Source organism: Neovison vison, chromosome 11, assembly GCF_020171115.1.
Source record: "Neovison vison isolate M4711 chromosome 11, ASM_NN_V1, whole genome shotgun sequence".
NCBI classification, from domain to species: Eukaryota; Metazoa; Chordata; class Mammalia; order Carnivora; family Mustelidae; genus Neogale; species Neogale vison.
Window position 1 is genome coordinate 37032764 of NC_058101.1, and position 15158 is coordinate 37047921.

The 15158-nt window shown below is 42.0% G+C and overlaps 1 protein-coding gene across 1 annotated transcript in view; it reads right to left on the reverse strand.

The window, feature by feature from the left end:
• Positions 1-963: 963 nt before the first annotated feature.
• Positions 964-15158, reverse strand: part of PGM2 (phosphoglucomutase 2) — a 35320-nt gene continuing 21125 nt past the window's right edge. The window contains exons 8-14 of the mRNA XM_044224751.1: positions 14724-14821; positions 13313-13493; positions 13131-13224; positions 11351-11480; positions 10325-10514; positions 8435-8568; positions 964-1730 (exon numbers count right to left, since the gene is read on the reverse strand). Of these exons, the coding sequence (XP_044080686.1) occupies positions 1628-1730; positions 8435-8568; positions 10325-10514; positions 11351-11480; positions 13131-13224; positions 13313-13493; positions 14724-14821 (930 nt within the window). The 3' untranslated portion in view covers positions 964-1627. The remainder of the gene's footprint in view (positions 1731-8434; positions 8569-10324; positions 10515-11350; positions 11481-13130; positions 13225-13312; positions 13494-14723; positions 14822-15158) is intronic.

Consider the following 15158-nt stretch of genomic DNA (forward strand, 5'->3'; position numbering starts at 1 on the left):
TCCTGTGTCTGGGCTCCCTGCTTAGCGGGGAGCCTGCTTTTCCCTCTGCTTGCTTCCCCATGCTTGTGCTCGCTCTTGCTCTCTCTCAAATAAATAAAATCTTTTTTCTTAAGATTTTATTTATTTGGCAGAAAGAGAGAGAGAGCACAAACAGAGGGAGAAGCAGGCTCCCCGCTGAGCAAGGAGCCTGAGTGGGGCTCAATCCCAGGGTCATGGGATCACACGACCTGAGCTGAAGGCAGACGCTTAACTAACAACTTAGCCACCCAGGCACCCCCAAAATAAATAAAATCTTTAAAAAAGGAGTTCTCTGAAACAGCACAAACTATGTATCCCTCAGACATAAAAACATTTTTCTCCCTGACTTTAGAAAGATGTTTGCCCATCAGATTGTAATTTTTCATTGTTCTAAAACTATAATTGCTTAATTATAATAACAGGCAATCACTTGCTTGAAAAATAGAAAAACCACATAAAGTACATGAAGTATACAAAGAACAGTGTGATCCTGACACATGGGTACTCAAAGGGAGTCACTGTGGATGGTTTTAAGGCCACTGGTTATGAGGAGGGGAGAAGGCACATGTTATACAAACCTGGAAAAAGCAATCTAACGGTTTTAGATTTTTTTTTTTTTAAAGATTTTATTTATTTATTTGACAGAGAGAAATCACAAGTAGATGGAGAGGCAGGCAGAGAGAGAGAGAGAGGGAAGCAGGCTCCCTGCTGAGCAGAGAGCCCGATGCGGGCCTCGATCCCAGGACCCCGAGATCATGACCTGAGCCAAAGGCAGCGGCTCAACCCACTGAGCCACCCAGGCGCCCACGGTTTTAGATTTTAATCACATATGAACAAGGCAAAAACCCCAAATCAGGTAAATAGTTAGTGCTTATAGTCTTTGCTGCCTCAGTACCAAAAATTTCATGAATGTAAACCAAAGCAAACAACTATACAGTAAAGCACTTCGCAGTTTCAAAAAACCAATTTTTTAATTCAAGTTTTGAAGAGATGAATGTTAATACCCAGAACAAAGATGGTTAGGCTGTTTTTTCCTAGCACATATACAATGTATAATGATGTAGTATTAGAACCAAAAAGTTTTAGGTCAAAAAAATACATCTTTGTGAAGTATCTTTTGCTCCAACTTATAGGTTCTTGTAAATTCTTCCACTTTAGGCAGCCTACACATGAACACGACATTTACTTTTTATATTTTAGCTTATAAGCAACTGACAGAGATGTAAAAATATATATACCTAAAAAGTGGTTATTCTATAATATGGACAGCCCAGAATTTAGAAACTGTATAGGCTTTCTGGCATTACTGAGTAGATACACTGGTTATTTATTCTAATTAAGGCATATTAATTACAGTATATTTTTAAAAGTTGGCTATTTTTAAAATCTTCATTTTTGAATTCAGAAAATTCTAGTCTCCACCATTCAATAGGAATTCAGTTAGCTACATCTGGCCATCTTTTCTTGATTCATCTTAAAGGTCAAAAATAGAACAATGAGGAATGTAGGGCTATTAAAAATATATAAATACTTGTAGCAATTGTTTAAGTCATTTGGTTCTCCAAAACACTGCTGAGCGAATTCTAATTATGCCCAAGGCTGAAATATTTCACTCTGCTTTTGGTTGCAGGTTGTACTTTTGTGGCTGGAAAAAATGTTCTTCAATAGCACTGACTAGTTCATTTAGTTCCTTCTTCAGCTGCTCAGGATCACTGGAAAATAAGGGAGAAATTCCAGATCAGTGCATTATTCCAAAGCATATTTGAGGTTCTCCCCGTATTGGTCAAGCAACACTGAAACTACCCTAAAGAGGAGGGCTCGATCAGACAAAACAGAACCCCGGTGTCTGAAGCATGGGAATGCATCTGTTGAGTTGGACAAAAAAATATAAAAAACTTCCATGAGACGATATCCATTCTTTCCCCCAAGGTTTTCCCAAGGCTTCTAGGATAAACAAATAAGAATTTTTAAGAAACAGAGTTTTTTGCTCTAGCGTCCTCTGCAACGTCTGTACCTAATTGCGCAAAGAAAACTTTTATGACCTCAGCTGTCATTTGATCCTGTTAAACTTGTACAAATGACAGGTCTGTTCCCACCCTCCCAGGACAGGAACACTCCTCATCCCATTTGCCTTCAAACTCCTGGAAGCGAAGCAGCAGCCAAAGCAGCCGCCAGTCTGCAAGGCCGTCCTAGATGGTACCGAGAATGGGAGCCTCCTAGCGGGCCTGTTGATCATACACCAGGATCTCAGAACCCTCCCCTCATTTTAATCTTTTTTATTCTACCTCTAGAACAAAAGGGTCACAACCAAAGTCTACACAAAAATCTAGGGAACTATATCCCTCTAAGGAATGAAATTTTCAAGCATATGGAAAACATTCATTTAAATGCGAACAACTGGGGTGCCTGGGTGGCTCAGTGGGCTAAGCCTCTGCCTTCGGCTCGGGTCATGATCTCAGGGTCCCGGGATCGAGTCCCACATCAGGCTCTCTGCTTAGCAGGGAGCGGCTTCACCCCCTCTCTCTGCCTGCCTCTCTGTCTACTTGTGATGTCTCTCTCTCTGTCAAATAAATAAATAAAATCTTTAAAAAAATAATAAAATAAATGCAAACAACTGAAGATAGAAAATAATAAAATAAATTTGTGATTAGACAGGTTTCCAGCCGTTCACGTTAGTGTGGGGTTACTAGTGCTGGGTGTTTACTGTAAGTACTTGAAATCAAAAAGCTGAATTTAAAAAACCAAATCCTAGCTCAAACTTGTATGACTTCATAATTGGCTGTCTTCAATATATGCAATTTTATTTTAATGGAAATTGAAATTCTTGGAATGAGTTAAGATCATTTTTATATCGCCACGGCTGCCCAGTACAGCTGAAACAACCCATTTTATTGTAGGCATTAATTCTGGCTCTACCACCAACCGTATGCCCTCCAGCGAGTGGCTTCACCTCTCCAAGGCCCAGATGTTTCATCTGTAAAATTGGGATAAAGACTTTATTTTCTCAAGAGAGGTGTTGTGTAGATTGAGATAAATTATATAAAGCAATTAGCACAGACCCTGGCCCGAAAACCCAATAAATGTAGCTATTCTTAAAATTATTTTTACCCCCACAGGTGACATATAAAGTAATTAGGCTTCATAAATACATATGAATCACATATGTCATTATTTCCTTTTCCATAAATGTGTTTTGAAGATAACAACCTTTCTCAGGAAGGCACATAACCAATCCTTACTGGTTTGTTGTTGTTGTTGTTGTTGTTGTTTTCCCCTAACAATATATCTAAAATTAAACTCACCAGTGAATATGCAAATACAAATATGTAAATGTATTTATCTCCTACTGGTTTTGTTTCTGTTAGAACCTTGCCTGATAGGATTGGTATATAAACCCTGAGACAGTAACAGAGTGTTCTTGTTCTTGGAATTGTGTATGTATTGAGGTTTGCAACTTATTTTCTGATGGCTCAGAGAAAGAAAGGAAAACAAACAAACAAACAAACAAACAAACAAAAAAAACCCAAACCAGCACATACAATACACTGTGAGAGACAGCGGATATTGCAAAACGTTAGCAACGGCTGAGTCTAGGTCAAAGCAGGCTAGCTCTGTCTGGCGACCTGTTGACAGCCCATTTTTGTAAATAAATTGTGTAAATAAAGATTTATTGGAACACAGTCACACCTATTCCATTATGTATACGACTTCGTTTTGCTTTTGAGCAACAGCAGAGGGGAGGAGTGCGACCACAGGGCTCACAAACTCTCAAACGTTTACCATCTGGCTCCTTCCAGAAGAAGTTCGCCAACCTTTGGTCTAAGTGAAAGGGATGTGGGTATTCACTGAAATTTTCTTAAAATACAAAGTTGGACAAAAGACGGAATCTACGGAACAAAAAAAGATTCTGTAAAAGCAGGACTTACATTTGGAAAGGATTTCCCATTCTCTAGAATATAAAATATACTAAGAATATTAAAGTTATTAAAGTGGTCAGAAAATCAGGAAACACAGCTGTGGCTTTACTGCTGCTTTGTGTTGGGTATGCTGGTGACCGGAAGCATATCGGTGACTGGCCGAGTGCCCAGTGGCCCTATTATAAATTGGAGCAGCATTTCGATGAATATAATAAAAGGGCAACTTTTTCAAAAGCACTTTCAGTAATTTGTAAACTAATATTTAAAGTTAAAGCCACCTAATACCCCATCTGAAAACTGTAAAATACAGTATTGTATTATTAATACAATTTATTTAATACTAAATAATACTCTACAGTACTGAATAGTATTGTTATTATACAGTTTCTGAATTATTATATTTTCACAGAGTAATGACAAGGAAGGGCCAAATACAGAGAGAAAATGGATCTTTAAGTTGACTATTGTTCCTTTGTTTCCAAAAGAAAGAGGCATAGGAATACAATGAGAAGGAGAGTTACAAAGCAATGTCTACAGGAAACCCCATGTTCAAGAGTAGCAAACAGCTTCACATGTAACACACACAGGAACACTGACACCGGCAAATATTACACTAAAATCTTGGTTATCCAGAATGCTCAGCAAATGAGCTATTTTATGTGTTTCTTCAAGAGGCTTACCAGCTGAGATTTTGTCCTGGCAGCCCAAAAAGATTTTTTTGCTTGCTTGTTTGTTTTTAAAGATTTTATTTATTTGACAGAGACAGACACAGCGAGAGAGGGAACACAAACTGGGGGAGTAGGAGAGGCTTCCAGCCAAGCAGGGAGGCCCATGCAGGACTCGATCCCAGGACCCTGGGGTCATGACCTGAGCCGAAGGCAGCCGCTTAACAATTGAGCCACACAGGCGCCCCCACAAAAAGGTTTTGAATGGGACTTGGTAGCAAAATATAGGACACGGTCTATGGCTTCTTAAATATACTTGGCTGCTGTTGTATTTAAAAGTCATAACCATGACTCTGACGGTTGGACTGGAACTCTTATTTAGAAGAAGATGCAGGGCCCATGTGGATGCAGACGATAAAGTGGCGAACATTCTGAGTTCCTGTGTCCATGTTTCATAGTTTTGTTTCATTTTAGTATTTCTTTTCTATCAGCAATCCTTTCTTCCTGCCCAAGGAAAGTTTAAGGCTCACAATTCTTTTTTTTTTTAAAGATTTGTTTACTTATTTATTTATTTGTCAGAGAGAGAGAGAGATAAGAGTGTACAAGCAGGCAGAGGGGCAGGCAGAGGCAGAGAAAGAAGCAGGCTCCCTGTTGAGCAAGGACCCTGATGCAGAACTCGACCCCAGGACCCTGGGATCATGACCCGAGCCAAGCGAAGGCAGAGGCTTTAACCCACTGAGCCACCCAGGTACCCCAAATTTGCTACATTTAATCTGCTAAAACTTCTTCTGCTTTTATTTCCAAAGACTGCAAATTTGCTTCCCAAGACCAGAGCAACCCTTCAATGAGCAAAGCTTTGATGTGTAAATGTCCTAACAACTGCTTAGACCCATCCTCCCCAGGGCAGTACTGAAGGCTGGAAATGGGGCTAGTGTGACCCAGGAACTGAACTCTTTTTTTTTTTTTTTTAAAGATTTTATTTATTCATTTGACAGAGAGAAATCACAAGTAGATGGAGAGGCAGGCAGAGAGAGAGAGAGAAGCAGGCTTCCTGCTGAGCAGAAAGCCTGATGCGGAACTCGATCCCAGGACCCTGAGATCATGACCTGAGCCGAAGGCAGCGGCTTAACCCACTGAGCCACCCAGGCGCCCCAGGAACTGAACTCTTAACATTGGTAAGTCTAATCAGTGGAAACGCAAATTAAAAACCCTGACATTTAATTCAGTTTTTGGAAAATTTGAGTATGTGTGAACAACTTAGGTATCAAAATCTCCTTTTTCAACTGTAAATTTTATGAAATGGTAATACATTTGACACTTCAATAGCATGGGGATTAGGGAGTTAATGACCCCCCTCCATGCAGTCAAACATCCACCTATAACTCAACCACCCCCAAAGTCAGCTATTAATAGCCTTCTGTTGACCAAAACCCCTACTATTCATGTATTACAAATAGTTAATTGACAGGATGCCTGGGTGGCTCAGTTGGATAAGCATCTGCCTAAGGCTCAGGTCGTGATCCCAGGGTCCTGGGATGGAGTCCACCACCTGGATCCTTGCTCTGTGGGGAGCCTGCTTCTCCCTCTACCTACAGGCCCCCTCCTTGGCTCTGTTTCTCTCTCTCTCTCTCTGACAAATAAATAAATAAAATCTTTTTTTTTTAAAGTCAGGTATTAACTCTGTCAAGTAAATCAAATCTTTAAAAAAAAAAGTTAGTTCACATGTATTATGTTTCTTACATGTATCATACAATGCATTCTTACAATAAACTAAAGAAAATGTTCTTAAGAAAATAATAAGGAAGGGAATCATTTGTAGTATTATACTATATTTATCAAAAAGAAAATCGATATGTAAGTGGACCCACATAGTTCAGGCCTGTGCTGTTCAAGGGTGAACTGTACGGGACAAGTATTTCTCTCTCTCTCTCTCGTTAAAGAGCTTATTGATGTATTTATGTATGTGTGTATGTATTTATTTATTTACTTATTATATATTTTTAAAGATTCTTTTTCTTTATTTGACAGAGAAAGACACAGCAAGAGAGGGAACACAAGCAGGGGGAGGGGAGAGGGAGAAGCAAGCTTCCCACGGAGCAGGGAGCCCGATGAGGGGCTTGATCCTAGGACCCCAGGATCATAACCTGAGCCGAAGGCAGATGCCCAATGACAGGTGCCTCTGGAACAAGTATTTCTAAAAAGACCTAGCATTCTAAATGAGATATGTTCTAAGTGTAAAATCCTAAATGGATTTTGAAGACAGTGTGAAAAAAGTAAAATATCTCATTAATCATTTTTATATAAATTATATATGGTATAACAATATTTTTAGATATTAAATAAAGTAGAATAAATTACCAAATTAATTTTAACTGTTTCTTTTTGCTATTTGAAAAATGTGTCTAGAAACGCCTGGTGGCTCAGTTGTTAAGTGTCTGCCTTCAGCTCAGGTCACCATGATCCTGGGGTCCTGGGGTCCTGGGATCAAGCCCCGCATGGGCAGGAAGCCTGCTTCCTCCTCTCCCACTCCCCCTGCTGGTGTTCCCTGTCTCGCTGTATCTCTCTCTGTCAAATAAACAGAATCTTTAAAAAAAATGTGTCTAGTAGAAAATTTCAAATTGCATTATGTGATTGACATTTTCTTTCCATTTTAATAGTGTCCCTTAATTCTTTTTAAGATTTTCTTTTATTTATTTGAGAGAGAAAGAGAGAGAAAGCCCGTGTCCAGTGGCACAAGCAAGAGAGGTGTTGGTGGCAGGGGGAGGGGGAAGGGGAGGTAGACGGACCGGGGGACTCTGCTGAGCCCAGAGCCAGACTCTGATTCTGAGATCATGACCAGAGCCGAAAACCAAGAGTTGAAAACCAGCAGTTGGAAGCTCAACTGAGCCAGCAGGCGCCCCTCACATTTTATTTCTGTTGGACAGTAGTGACTTAATCGACCTTTAAAAACCATTTTCCCAATTCTTTATTCTGATTGGAGGAGCTCTGGTTACTGGAGGGTTCAATAAGGGTGCAGTATCACATTTATACCTGCTGACTACGTGTACCATGGCTGTTAAAGTCTAAGATGTGGGGCACCTGGATGGCTCAGATGGTTAAGCCTCTGCCTTCGGTTCAGGTCACAGGTCACGATCTCCAGGTCCTGGGATCAAGCCTCATATCTGGCTCCCCACTCAGCGGGGAGTCTGCTTCTCCTTCCCCCTCTGCCTACTGCTCTCCTTCCTTGTGCTGTCTCTCACTCTCTCTCTCAAATGAATAAATAAAATCTTTAAAAGAGAATAAAGTTTAAGATGTTATGGTACTGCAAAGTGAACTCAAACCCTTTGCCAAGGTCACAGAAACACGACCCTGAAGCTACCAGACCATCAGCTCTTCGGTGGCAAGGACCCCCTCTGCTAAGGCACTTTCTCCTCCCCAGAACCCAGCACAGACCTGTGCACAACAGGAGCTCGAGGACATCTGTTCAGTGCATGTGCAATGGATTTTAATTTAATGTATCAGAGATAAGGAGAAAAAGAGGAAAACTCATGTGTGCTAGACTCAAATAAAAGTACTGGAAAAAGGAAACTATACTACTATTACTGAAATTCAGAAAGAGATTTTTCCCTACAAAGAAAGGCAGGACAGAAATAAGCGCGTAGAAAATCAGCTCTCCCGTCCCTGTCCCTGCATGCTTCAAGCAGCTGTTCACATCACAAAATTGCTGCCAGTTCAGAAAAAACATTCCTAATTAAGGTACATACTGGAAAGACAAAATGTTTTACTTAGTATTTGCACAGAACCGGTTAGGAACCTTGAGGAATAAGGATCGCAGGTGCTGCCATCACATCATACCTATTTCCAGGCGGGGCACACAGTTCTGAATAGTACTTGATCTTGGGCTCAGTCCCACTGGTCCGCATGGTGGCCACGCCCCCATTAGCAAAGGTGAAGGTGATCATTTGGCTGCTTTTGCTAGTAGGGAGAACCTGAAAAAGCCCCATATCAAAATATATCACTGACATTTTAGAAGTTCAGCGGAAAATTCCCGAAATCTTCCTGTAGAAAGAAAACAAGCGGCAAGGACAGGACTGAATAAGTGTGGCGACAACATCCCTTTATGTGGCCCACAGTAGGCCTCGGCCATTTCCTGACGGAATGAGAGATGGGACCCTCAGCAGCAGTACAGGAAACCAAGCAATAATGGAGCACTGCTTTCAAAATGGCGTGCCAATCAAGGATCAGTACAGCGTAAGACATTTTCAGACTTCAGTGCCTCCAAAAATTCATCTCTTCATTCTTTTTTGGGAAGCTACTAGAGGAGGTGATTTAGGAAAATAAATATAGCAAGAGGAAGTCATGGGGTCCAGGAGCCAAGGACCCACCCCATAACTGGCGAAGGGCCTTCCCAGGATGACACGTGTGCGCCCGCCACAGAGAGGAACTGCCCTTGCCTGGACAGGGGCCCGGGAGGGAGGCCAGTGGAAACAAAACAGAATGGACAAAATGGCACTGGGCCACGTGGAAAACCCCCCTGAGAGGCATCTCTTCAGATGTGGGAAGACTAGAGATCGTTACATAAAAATCCAAGGAAATGAAAGAACAGAACTATTAATTATAGAAAAAATAATTACACAATCTGGAGGAACGGAATCAAAGTACACTATTTAGCTAAGTGGGAAACAACAGTTAACCAGTCATAACGATCCAAGCACAGGCTCTGAACTCATCCCACATTGTGGCAGAAGTGCTTGAGAAGACAGGGGAGAAGGGAGAACAGTGAACGGAAGAAACGCCAGATCTCAATCTCAATCCTTACCTCCGCAACAGAAAAGTAATAAGTAATAAGGTCAACCCCTGAGAAGCCCAAGCATCACCACCTGAGAGGGAAGGGTGTTGTCTCGACATGGCAAAGAGATGGCGAGGGTTGGAGCTGCCATGTTTCATCGGGACGCTTCCAAAAATATTTCTCTTTAAAAATATATTGTGTGCAGAGGAAAATTAAAAAAAATAAAAAGGAAATAACAAAAATGTCTAACAATGCATGAGGATAGTCTCACTCTCCTTTCCTGACCCACTGCCATTAGTTAGCAGTACTCGGCTGCCATTTTTGAGCCTTCTTTGGACTCGAGTGGAGGATCCAAGTGATGTCGAGAATGCAAACTCGCGCTTGACAGCTAACAGCATCCGGACATTCAGAGAATGGAGTGAAACAAACTAGGATGCAAACAGTGTTTCTAGAAGGGTGTACCAGTAACATCAGCATCAGCAGGACTGGGGGGAGGAGTCAAGATGGCGGAGAAGTAGCAGGCTGAGCATCAGTAGGACTTGATACAAATACAAATTCTTGGCCCCCACCCCAGACCTACTCATTCAGAAACACCACAGGCAGGCTGTCCCTCCTGATGTACTGAGCAGGTGCCCAGACAGAGGAAAACTCGGATCTGGAGGCAGAAGACCCAGATTTGACCACAACCATCACCGACTAGCTGTGGGACAGTGGGTGGGTCTTAAACTTCCGAGCACTGATTTCCTGTCCGTAACACGGTGACATTGGTTCCGGTAACAAGTGACGATCCTTGTAGTTCAAGCCCATGATTTTTAACTTTCTATTTATTTCGATAGTACGCCCGAATGCCTAAAGTCAGCTTCAGTTAATTCCATGATTAGATAAATTAAGCTATTCAAAGTATAATTGAAGGTAAATACACAAGAGTTTAGTTGATAAAAGACAGTATCACTTACAGCTTTTTTATCCGGTTGGCTATCATCATAGCCGGTTGTAAGATCCCTAATGCCAGAGATTTCAAATCTGCCACAAGTTTTTGGATAATTATTCTTCCCATCGTAGTTCCTGAGGTTTTCAAATAATTTCTTAATGGTGCCTTGATCATGGCAGATAAAATATGAAGCTTTGGTAATATGGTAGCCATATCTATGAAAACAAACACAAATAAGTAATATACAGCACAGTGACTCTATTTAATGATATCGTACTATGTATTTGCGAGTGGCTAAGAGTACTGATCTTAGAAGTTCTCGTCACAAGAAGAAGTATGTGTAATTCCGTGCGGTGTGGATGTTAACTTGACTTCCTGCGATGATCGTTTTGTGATATATACAAATATCGAATCATTACGTTGTATACCGGAAGCTCATGTCAGTACCTCTCAACAGAAAAAATACAAATATGCAAAACGAGGAACAAATACTCCCACACACGATGTACACAGAACACGTATCAGCCAGTATTAACTAAATGAAACAAGTAACCATAACTAGCTTCAAAGGAATAATTTAGCCTAAAAAATGTACGATTTGCCCCCGGGATTGCCAAACTGCTGCCTGGCCTTCAGCCTGTATCTGGGGGTAAATATTTCATTGCCCGGAGGCCACACCCCACCCTGTACCCATGTATACCACCCCTGGCTGCTTCTGCACCATAAAGCAGACTTGACTAGTGGTTCTAAAAACTCAGTAGATGTCTCATGAACAACTTGCATCTTTCCTGACATCAAACACTTAAGAGCACCTTCTTCAGTCAGCTCTTTCTGCAACTTATGTTCTCGTCTGTTGAGGATGACCACAGTGATGACCAATAATGAGTGTTAAACAGGTAAGCATCAAAAGAAAAGGGGATCCTTTCCTTCGTTTCCAGAAGAGAATCCACAACCAAAGAGCATTAGAAAGAATGTTAGCGTCTGACACATAAAAACATACTAAAACACTGAAAACTATTACTTCAATTAAACAGAGTAAATAGAAACTTACTCCACATAGATGGCCTTGAGCTGCTGAGACAAAGACAGATTCTTGGTTGCTAGAAAGCTAGCCAACTCTGCCATGATGACCGCGGCACTGACTCCATCTTTGTCCAGAACAAACGGGCAGCACATATATCCTGTGGAAACACGGGTCATGCATCCACGCTTGGGGGTGGGCTCCTTTAAAACACTGGACAGGCACATTATCTCTGTGCACCTTGCCCATCGCCTGAGAGGTTCTACAGTATGAATATGTGAATGCTTCTCATTGACCACCTTTACATGCAAGAATCTAGCCCAATGCCTCAGCTCGAGGCAGGCCTTCCAGATGTTCTGCTTGAATAACCTAGGAGAGTCTCCCTCCTAGACAAACCATTCAGTCCCTATGTCCAGCCCAAACCCCTCCCGCTCACACAAAATGGTTTCCAGTTGTTCTTGTCAACGCTTATTCTGTCTTTGCTGAATTCCAATAGTTCTTGTGAGTTACATCCTTCACCTTGACCGCCTAACCCGTACTTTCATGTGGTTACAAACCAGATCTACGTACACCGCTCGAGGCTAAGGTCAGGGTCATCTGTTTCTCTCAGAGTCGCTATGTAATTGGTGCACAGTAAGAAATTGATAAACAAATGGAAGGAAAAAAATTTCAACAAAAAGCTATAGAAAGATAATTGTAGCAAAAAGGAAAAGGAAAAGCTGAGCTATTATACACTTCTTTTGATTAATTAATTAAATGATATATAGGAGCATCTGTGCTGCAGGAAATACTGATGAATCTTTTTTTTTTAAAGATTTATTTATTTGAGGGGTGCCTGCGTGGCTCAGTGGGTTAAAGTCTCTGCCTTCAGCTCAGGTCATGATCCCAGGGTCCTGGGATTGAGCCCCGCATCGGGCTCTCTGCTCAGCGGGTAGCTTGCTTCCTCCTCTCTCTCTCTCTGCCTGACTCTCTGCCTACTTGTGATCTCTGTCTTTCAAATAAATAAATAAAACCTTAAAAAAAATTATTTATTTGAGAGAGGGAGAGAACCAGAGACAGAGTGATGGGGGAGAGGGGCAGAGGGAAAGAATCTTAAGCAGATTCCCCCTGAGCAGGGAGCCCAATGTGGGGCTCGATCCCAGGACCCTGAGATCATGACCTGAGCTGAAACCAAGAGTCAGACACTTAACAGATTGGGCCACCCAGGTGCCCCCTTTGAATCTTCTTATGTAAGTGTAATAGCTTTTACAAAACAAACAGCTAAAATATCCCCTACCCTAACATCTGAATTTCAAGTTTCTCTACCTAGCTCCCCCTCCTCCTCACCTACACTGACAATTTAAGACAAGTATTTCTGTCATTCTGGCTGGACTTGGGGCTGTCCTTTCAGGTGACAGTCACTTTGAGGAAAGCCCCACAACTAAGTCCTCCCCTTTCCTCTGGACAGACCTCTGCCCAGCACTTTCAGAAGAGGAGCGAACCATATCAGATCTGAGATCACCACAGTTGAGGGAATATCACTACTCCCCAAAATATGTGGGGTCCTGGGATCCAAGCACCATGTGTAGAACATCACTGTTTTCATCCGGGGTAAGGATTTATTCTCTGACATTAATGGCTTGGTTATTTGTAAAATATTCTTTTTAGCTAAAAGAAAATCTGAGAAGCCAGTTTTAGGGTTGGATAGTTTAACCCTCTGAGTGCTGCTGTACTCTTGGTCTCCTGTTAATTTTCTGAACCCCAATCCAAATCCCATTTATTTGCGTTCTATATACTAAATAATGCTACAGTTACTATTATCACTTCTTACCGATAGCTTCTTCGAATGCAAATAAGACATTTTTCCCCTGGTCTATGAGCTGTTTGGCTCGGTTTCCCATCCACTTGAAGCCAGTTAGTGTTTCCTAAAGGGATAACCCAAAAGAGAAAGACGTGCCTTAGACCTTCCACAGAGCCAAACAAATCTAAGAGCAAGTCCTGGAAACATGTTACCTCAAAATGAAAGCCCTCCTTTAAGGCAATGGCTCGTAAGATTTTGGAGGAGACGGTGCTTGACAACATATATAAGTCTTTGAGGGCGCTGTGATCTGGGTTCTTTTCTTTCCAAGAAGTAAAAAGCCACCAGCCTAAGAGGGCCCCCAGCTCATTGCCGGAAAACACTCTCCATTCACCACTGGAAAACAAAAACAAAACAAAACAAAAAACCAATGCATTACTGTGACCTTAAGAGAGACACTGCAAACGGCTGGGGCAGGACAATTAAGTCAAACAAGGCTCAGACTGGTTTCTGCAAATGTTCTTGTCTTTCTTGTTTAAAGAACTGGCTGGAAACATGACTCCTGTTTCACCAACATCCGAGCAGCTCCTCTGTGCCGGTTTCCTTCGACAAACCTCCCATCTCGGAAGAGCGACGATCTACAACACTTTCGTCTTTGGCAAAAGCTTTGGTTTTAAAGATGATAGAAATATCCTGGCAGGATCCCAACCTCAGGATAACAGACTGTGTGTCTCCGTTTTTGGTCTGGACAGTATTGAGGTTTCTGGAAGGCAACAGCCTACAGGTCTCCAGAGCAGGTTCATGCTAGGATGACCAGGACACCAGACAACAGATGCGGGACTTCTCCTTTCCGCAGTGCACGTGGCTACAAGTACGTTTTGTGTTTCAACGAGTATCATCCTGGCTGAACTTCCCAGAAAGGGATTAGAACTGAATCTGTCTGATCATAATCTGAAACCCTAATCCCTTGGGGTGCCTGGGTGGCTCAGTAGGTTAAGCGTTCGACTTTTGATTTCAGCTCAGATCATGACCCCCCACAGATCTCGTTCTCTCTCTCTTTAAATAAATAAATAAAACCCACAGTCCTTTAGTAGCACCCCACTGCTCCCAAAACATCACACGTGCTGTTTGATACCCAAAACTGCTCGGACCCTGCCCGCCTTTCATCTTTTCTTTCCATGTATGTCCTATTAATTCTGGACAAACTCTAGGGTCAAACTTGTCTTAAAAGCTGGGTATCCCACCGCTCTTCCTCTGTGGTCTGCTCAAACTAAATTTAACATTTCCTTGAAGGTCCAGCCCCTTCACCAAACCCTTCAGCAAATCCCACACTGTAATGCCAGCTCCAAACAAAGCACTTGTGGGCATTAGGTACTGAGCCATTAATAATAACAAAATCAATGATGAAATGAGAGAAGATAAATAGTACTTTCAATTCCAAGTTCATCCTGGGCTGATTTACTCTGCATGACGCTGGTGGTCCCCAGAACAGCATTTCACTGTATGTTAGCGATACAGTGACAATTTGTGTGATAAATGGTTAATATTTCCCAACAGGTCCGGTCTCCCCATGCACATTTTATTGCTTATGTTTTCTATGAGATGGGTAATCACAATCCCTTGTACCTGTCTTGCTTTTCGGCCACGGCAAGTCTATCAGCATCCGGATCATTTGCTAAAACAATTTTGGCCTTGGTTTTGTCAGCCAAGGCAAAAGATAAAGTCTGAAAAAGAATAGGAACATAAAGGACTACTTCAGTCAAGAATCGAGCAAATTGCAGTCCTTAAAAATATCTTGTTCTTTAAGAACCGAGGGAACACTCCCCAGATGAAGGGTGAATTCTATTTCTGGAGCTGGTCTTGGTGGGTCACCTAATACTTCCTACGCCAGAGGTCAGGTAACGGGAACATCAGCACGTGACCCACACCTGCCCCTGGGATTCCCGCCACACCTGACAGCCTGTATGTGGTATTTCTAGGCCTTGCCAAGTGATCAACCTCCAAAACCAACTAAAATAAATGGACTCTCTGAATATCATTGCGACCCTCACCTTTAAAAAG